This window comes from Salvia hispanica, chromosome 1 (assembly GCF_023119035.1).
Source record: "Salvia hispanica cultivar TCC Black 2014 chromosome 1, UniMelb_Shisp_WGS_1.0, whole genome shotgun sequence".
NCBI classification, from domain to species: Eukaryota; Viridiplantae; Streptophyta; class Magnoliopsida; order Lamiales; family Lamiaceae; genus Salvia; species Salvia hispanica.
The window spans coordinates 41,210,131-41,218,507 of NC_062965.1; the positions used below are offsets into that span (position 1 = coordinate 41,210,131).

At 36.4% G+C, this 8,377-nt stretch overlaps 1 protein-coding gene across 1 annotated transcript in view; it reads left to right on the forward strand.

Moving 5' to 3' along the window:
• The first annotated feature begins 702 nt into the window (after positions 1-702).
• Positions 703-8,377, forward strand: part of LOC125196825 (protein FAR1-RELATED SEQUENCE 3-like) — a 9,985-nt gene continuing 2,310 nt past the window's right edge. Inside the window, exons 1-2 of the mRNA XM_048095476.1 lie at positions 703-854; positions 7,975-8,318. Coding sequence (XP_047951433.1) covers positions 703-854; positions 7,975-8,318 — 496 coding nt within the window. The remainder of the gene's footprint in view (positions 855-7,974; positions 8,319-8,377) is intronic.

The window sequence follows — 8,377 nt, forward strand, 5'->3', positions numbered from 1 at the left end:
TTTATTACTCTATAAATAATAAATAAATGTTTCTTGCTAAGTCCACTCTTGGGATTAATAAGATATTAATTGCTTGAATGCATGAGTCTTGAATCATCAACGAGAGCACGATTGGTAAGGACGTGCGGTCGGCTTTTCCGCCGGGGCTGCAAGTCGCCGAATGGGCAAGTCTCGACGTTGATAGGAAGAGGCACGATCTGCCCAATTTGAACAAATTTGGGGTATCTATAATCAATTCTCAACTACGTGTATGTGGTGTAATCATGACTATAAGTAATGATTACATGGAATGACTAGTTTGATTCCTTAAATCAATTGAGAGTTGATAACGTGAATTCATCTTTGCGGAATTGTTCAATTGAATTGGTCACGGCTGTTCGGGCTTGACGGGTCGGAACGGAGCGTGTTCGCTGCGATGCAGCGATGATACAGCAGGGGTGCCAGGTCAGCCGCGGAGAATCAGCGGCGGAGCAGTCGCTGCGACGTAGAAACAGCACGAACAGCAGCGACAGTCCGTTTGTGACAGCGGCGGCGACCGGAGTTCAGGCTGCCCAAGCTGTCAGGCTGGGCTGTCTCGACGGGTCGCTGGCAGCAACGGTGATGATGCAGCAGCAGTTTCGTGTTGGGGCAGCAGCAGCTGCGTAGACGACGTCGCACAAGTGACGACGCAGCAGCAGCGCCGGAGACGTCACAGCACCGATGATGACGCAGCAGCGCGACGCAGAACAGCAGCGGGTCGCGATTCGAGTGGGAGCCCTTTGTGGGAAGTTCCCGGACTCGAGAGGCGAATGCGATCTGGCCAGAAACGTGGCAGCGGCCATGGATTCAGTGAGAGTCCAGCCGAGCCATGCAAGGTTCGGTCAAAGTTCGCTTTCCAAATTTGATTAGGATTTCAAATCCTTGGATTCAATTTTGGAAATAATTCTAGATTAATTTGGAAATAAGATTTGAATATATCTTTTGTGGATTTTATATATTATATAAGATTTGATTTTGTATTAAATCATGGATTAATTACAGATTTTATCTTTATTTTATGGATTTGTAGGGATTTAATTCCTAGATGAATCCTAGTTAAATTTAGATAATGACAATCTAATTTTTATCTATATCCTATGGATTAATGTGGATTTATCCATAGACAAATCCTAGTTGGATTTAGATAATGATAATATTATTTTATTCTTATCCTATGAGTTTATATGGATTTGGATAGTGATAATGTAATATTTTATTCTTATCTTATAGATTTATATGGATTTATTCCTAGATAAATCTTGGATAGATTTGAATAATTATAATATAATATTATTTAATTCTATGGATTTATATGAATTTACTCCAAGTTAAATCCTAGATGGATTAGGATTAATATTAATATTGATTTATTTTTATCCTATGGATTTGAATAGATTTAATTCTATTAAGACAAATCCTAGATGGATTAAAATAAGTATTAATCCAAGTTATCCTTATCTTTTGGATTTATGTCCTAGATAGATTAGGATAAAGATGATAAAGATGATATATAAGAAAATCCTTATTTAATTGGATTTAGATAAATTAATTTATCTAAGAAATCCTAAGTAGTGTTTGATATATTTTGGATGTCTATTCTAAATAGAATTAAGATTTGTATAAATCTTGGTTGATAGGATTTTATTTTTATCTAATGGATTATGATGGAATTGTTTCTATCTAGTAATATCCTAGTACGATTTAAATAATGATAATCATAGATCAACGTTATCTTGAATTGTAGGATTTGATTTTATCGAAATAAAATCTTGAATAATCCTAAATGGATTTAGATAGTTAACTCTATCTTGATAAATCCTATCAGTAATTGGATAATTATGATCCAAGATAAAACTTAATTATTTAATTGATTCTCCCTTGACTAGATTAAATAATTGTCGTTAATTATCATGTGTGTTTAAATGCCATGCATTAAATGGATTTATCTGTTTATTTGGTGTTTATCTATTTTAAGTGGATTATCTGCTTTATCTGCTTATGTGATAATTATGCAAAAACCATACAAAATATCTAAGTGATGATTACAACAAGTGCGTTGTATACGGTCTCCATCGGTTGGACTGCCAAATTTTGTGAAGCTGATTTTCTAATATTATTGCCACCTGCAAAGTAGGGACAATAATCCTACGAAAACAGTAAGTTCATAAGGGCGGACTTCTCACATAATAAATAGAATGAACTAGAAAGTGGTTCCCAATATTATTGCCACCTGCAAAGTGGGGACAATAATCCTAAGGAACTGCGAGTTTCAGGGTTCAATCAGAATTTATGAGATAGCTTGGTTTTGTTATCAGCACATGAACATTGTTATGGGAGTGTGTTGTAGAAATAAAATTCTGTAATGCTAAATCTGATGGTCGTGCTTAGGCAACATTAGGCGTATTAACCTCCAAAGGAGGATACAATTTATTAATTTTGTTGTTGTAAGATACATAATTGTTTTGTGGTTATTTGTGATTATGTATTGAGCATGAGTATGTGATAATAAGTTTATTTGTCAAATCTTCATTATGTCATTTAATATTTGTCTGCGATCCTTAAAGAAAGAAAACTCGAATGCCTAAATTATGTAGACCGGAAACGAAAATGGATAAGTTTCTCATCGCTGAAAACCTTGAGTTTATACTCAATGATTCATGTCCTCCATTTCCTCGACATAATTCCACGAAGAATGTTCGAGAATGCATTATGCATGTACTTGACAAGCTCTTTGAGGAATAAGGTCAAGCTATTTTCCTTTAAGTAGCTCGACAAGTCTTGGTTAATGACGATGAAAGATGGATATCAATAGAATCTGTCAAGATGATTCGATTGGAATATCCTAGAGTGACAGAATGTTTTGAGGATCTTTTGATCACTCAAATAGTTTCTGACACAAGTCATCGCCTAAAGTAACAAGAAATGACTATAAGAAGGTTTAACTGAAAAGTAGAAAATCTTCAGAATAATAGTCGTTGTGTTACTATTAGAGGAAAGTAACATGATAGATGACGAATTCATAAAGGCTGCATTTTTCTTAAGTCCTAGTTCATTTGAACAAAAGACTAGATATGGAAATGGGAGAGCCTGGATTGTCATCGAAGTTTGTTTAAAGCGAGAAAAGATGCTTTGTGAGTTGGATTGACCTATTTTATAGAAGGACAATGACTTACATGACAATGCAACTTCTAAGTAAGAGATCTTGATCCAGTTAGGTTTTTGTTGCAGTGGGAGCTATTAATGCTCAACTATTGTTTTATGGTTGATGCTTAAGGCATCATAGTATTAAAATAATATAAGTGCGACAAGGTTGAGTATTCAACAACACATCAACTTCTTAATCATTGAATGATAAAGTATTTATGGCTCTTAGCCTTAAGGCCAAGAAAATACTTAGAAATTGTTCGAACTGATCTAGACTATCAAGATTTTAACATTTCGTTAAATAGCTTGACAGTTGAGAAAGTCTGTTTAATGCACTATGAGTTAGAATCATTTGATTTTTCAAGAGATTCAGAATACTTATAGAAGTGCAACATAGAAAGACTAGCAAGTCTTAATGGTTTACACCATAAGGAGACGAGCAAAGGGTTATGATCAGTAGTGGGAGTCTAATCTCCATTAACGAATCCAAGCATTCATCTAATGAATGGGATAGTTATGTAAGAAGGAATCGAAGTCTTTCTAAGACAAGTTTGATTAAGTGATGAGTTGTACTCATTAAAATCTTATCATTGATGGGATAAACATTAAAGAAACTACCAACATCAGTACCTTCTACAAAACACGAGTTGTGGACTAGAGCGTCTCTAGTCTAGCACATCTCAAGGTGTAATGTTGTTCCAACACGTGTTGGAAAAGTGTCCAAGAAATTGGAGTTGAGTACTGAGGCATGTTTTAAGGTTTGTCCCAAATGATGTAAGGTTATAAGTTCTGTAATCTTCAAAGATATAATTCTTGTATGAAGATCAAGAGATGAACTACAAGCCTAACAGCGTGATAACTCTCAAAATAAAGAGAGAGATATCAGATTTTCCACATTACCAAGAAGTCATACCATTAGAAACTTTTGCACTAATAAAATCAACTTCAGTACCTAAGATTGTAAGAACCATATCGTAGTGGGAGCGTTCCACTGGAACACAACAAGTTCATGGGTCTAAGAGTGTCGTAAGACTCAGTCTTAGATTAACTTGAACATAATCCCTTTAACTACAATGTAGTATTGGTTAATTTGGATAATCATCTTTGAAAAGGTGATAGATTCCATATTACAATCTAAGATAGACAACATGTTTTACAAGACTTGCAATACTACCTACAGGCTGTGTCAGTCAGTGGGAGCAAGTATCTTTGCAAGTGTAAATGTGGATCTCAAATGGCTAGACAATGACAATGGGTTATGCCCAAAGAGAATTATCTTCTCGCTATCGTTGTGCCAGGATTTATTCGATCATATTGTCTATTAGAACTTACATAAATTAGAATGTATGTATTATGATTGTCAAGACAGCCTTCTATAAATAGAAGTCTTGAGGAAATCATCTACTAGAACATTCTAATGGATATGTAATTAAGGGCAAGAAACGCATGATTGGAAGCTTATATAGACCTTCGTGGTCTTAGGCAAGCATCTAAATCAGAGTATATGTGTTTTATCAAAATTGTCAAATATTTGGAATTTGACTTTTGCCCATAGCAGTGCTGTAAGCACAAGGAAGTTGAAAGTGCATTACATATGGTATTATTGGTACTCTACGATGATGAAATCTACAAAAGTTGCAAACAACTAAGATTGGCATCTGGCGTAGGAAACTGGTTGTCTACCCAGTTTAAGATAAATGATTTAAGAGAAACTAATTACATTCTTAGCATCTAAGTCCTTTTAAGATTGCTAGAAAGAATGTTGAGATTCTCTTAGGAATCCTATATCTACACATTGCTTGGAACATTTAAGCATTAGAATTTCCATGCAAAGGTTTTACCTTTCAAGATGGAATTGTCTTGTCTCTAGTCAAGTGTCGTTTGACACTTAGTGAGATCAAGAATTATGAGACTAGTTTCGGAGATAGTTGTCTCATGTATGCTATAATGTGTACTAAGTTTGATATTAGTTGTGCTTATGCATAGCAAGTATATATCATATTAACCATGGCAAAGGATTTTGATTGAGGTAATGAATATACCCTAGTGCTTGAGAAAGACTAGTAACTATATTCTAGTTTACCAGTCATTCATGTAATGTCCTTGGGGTTACACTGTCTTAGTTTTATGACTAATCAGTGATCGAGTAAGTCATCCTCTGAATATGTGTTTATCTTAGGAATATCTTCCTAATAGCTTTAATCGTAAGTTTGAGTATGCCTATGAGTATTATTTTTTACTACTCTAGTGAAGGCTAACTCAAGGGACACACGAGTTTATTAAGCTAAGCAATCACATATGGGGATGAAATTAATTAAAGATCAAGTACGCAGCAAAGACATTATGGTGAAAAAGATATTATCAGAGAACAACCAAGCAGATTTTTCTTTCACTTAGTGAAATGAATGGTAGTTCGATATATCTAGTACAAAGACCTACTTTGAGTATAAGTGGGAGAGTTTTTGGCAGTGGGTATACTCGAAAGCATGTTTTGAGTATAAGTGGGAGATTGTTAGGTTTGGTATACTGAAAAGCATGTTTCGAGCAAGTTTCGCTCGAATAGAATCTTGCTTGTATACGTAAAACTCTACAATCCACTTTTAACCCGATTCAGTATTATTCGAGCAGTCTCGCACGAATAGAATCACTATTATTATTACATTGTGTTTGCTTGTGCATTTATAAGATGTTTTACAAACATTTAAATGCATAAGAAGTAAACAAAGTCTAAGTCTTTTGCTTAGTAGACCGGTTGTGGGCGTCGTCCACTTTAAGGTAACACGGTCAGATCTATGCAATGCTTTGCAAAAGAAAAAGAAGAATTTCACAACCTAGATAGGCTTTGGCTACCTATCGTGAAAGGTTGCAATGTCAGTCCGCATATTTCTAAGCCTTACTGAAATAAGATGACATTGGTGTGGTATAGCACTGAACGGATCTAACAGCAAGACGTGTCTTTATGCTATCTACTGAAAGACTAGGTCTTGATAAAATACTATTTCTTAATCTACATATGTTAGCATTGAGCATACGGTATTGATTATGCACTACTTTGACTTATCAAATGGTGCGGGTTTTTCGCAACCCAATAATCCTGATATATTGGGTAGTGGTGATTAATATCTAGCGGTGCTAGGATTGCTATTATGTTGAATCGTGCGCGAGGTGAGTCTCGTTTGATAATGTCCTCAAGAGGAGCTCGAACAAGGTTTTATTATTCGGAAAACTGGCCAGTTGGAGTTTTATTACTCTATGAATAATAAATAAATGTTTCTTGCTAAGTCCACTCTTGGAATTAATAAGATATTAATTAATTAAGTCCATAGCAGACATTAATTAATTAATGGACATTTATATCTTAAGCGCGGGAAATAAATAATAAACAACGGGAAACCCGGATTACTTGTAATTTCGGATTTGGATGGGGAGAGTTCAATATTACTTCTGTAGTGGCTGCTCGTAATATTCCAATATAAGCTTGTATTAAATTGTGGGTTCAATTTAATTAGTAAATTTGAGCCGAAAAGGGGAGTAAAAACGCATAGTCTGGAAATCTGGAGTCAGACGGCGACCAGCGACCGCCGCGAAGTTGTACGGCGACCGCCGGCGCCCGGCGGTCAGAGCTATGTGGCGGCCCGCCTCGGAAATTTACGCTAGGAGAAGAGTCTCGCCCGGCGACCGCCGGAGGACATGTGGCGGTCCGCCACCGAAGGGTCAGAGTCTCTGGACTCCAACGCGGCGACCGCCGGCCAAGGTGCGGCGGCCCGCCGGAGAAAGGCGGCGAATCCGACCAGCCCTAGATTTGCTCCAAGATTTACCAAATTTTGAAGATCTTTTCCTTCTATGATGAGGAATAATCTTCCCCTATAAATAGGACCTCAAGCTTCATCAAAAGAGAGTTTTTTTTCACACAACAAGAACACATTCATAGAGATCAAAAGCTAGAGTACTTCAATTGTGCAAGGAGTTGAAGAAGGATTTCAAGAACATCAAGAACGACAAGGATTCAACCTACGGGTTTTATTTGCTTTAGTTTTATGTTCAGATTGCTTTCCCTTCAATCTATGTTTTTAGTTTATTCAGTCATGTGTAACTAAACTCATAGGATTCTAGGGATGTGTTAGTAGCAACTTTGGTTATACAATTCCGTTTTCTATTTAATATCCGTTTTGTTTTTACTTTGTTTCTTCCCTAAGTTAATCATGATGCTTCATAATTGAGTGACACAATTATGTATGATTCAATACAACTTGCTTCATAACTGTGACAGAGTTCTAGCGAGTTAGATCCACTTAGTAGACACTACAGTTAGCTTCCTTTAAAACGGCACTGTTAATTGAGAGTGAGGACTTTTCAAGGGTCTTAGGAGCTTTTTGGAGTTACGTGTTAGGATTGACAACCCTAATGTTAGTAATCAACGTTTGTATCGCATGAGCATAAGCTAGGTGACTCGTCCTTTCAAAGTATTAACTGTGCTAGGGTATTGTAGTTTGGAATTTGTATAACCATAAAAGCGAAAGCACATCCCTGGAATTCCCCTTATCTCTATACTTTTCTCTCCGTGATTTGCTTGCATTTAGTTGTTTACTGTTTTTAATATTTACTGTTTTCAAAAAGTTACAAAAAATTCTTGTTTCTCCAGATAGTAATTGAGTTCTAGTAGAAGATAGACACTTTGTGTACATCTTCCCCGTGTTCGATACCCGGTACTAACCTTTTGCTATACTATACCTACTCTGTATACTTGCAGGTATTTATAGTGCAAATAAAAAGTGCATCAGTTTAATTTGTTTTTGTTTTCGAGTCTTGCAGGTTTTGTATGCGAACGCGTTCTGGGAAGTACATCTTAGAGCCGCTTGATTTAGAACTTGAAAGAACTCGTAGAATAATAAGAAGTGAAAAAGGATCAGGAACAATGGGTGACCGAACAGATATTGAGAAGCTGCAGGAGATGGTGAAGTTGCTGATGGATGAGAGAGATGCGGAGAGAGCAGCCCGAGAAGCCATGGAAAAGAAGAACAGAGAAACATTACCTGTGATGAACATGTTCAATCATGGGAATATGATCACTTTTCCTAACGGCCCTCGTATTGATGCTAACAATTTTGAGTTACGCATGCCCCTTATCCAAAGGGTCGAGCAAACTCCTTTTGCAGGTAGGGCGACTGAAGATGCTAACCGCCATCTCTCCAAATTCGTGGAAATCGCAAACACT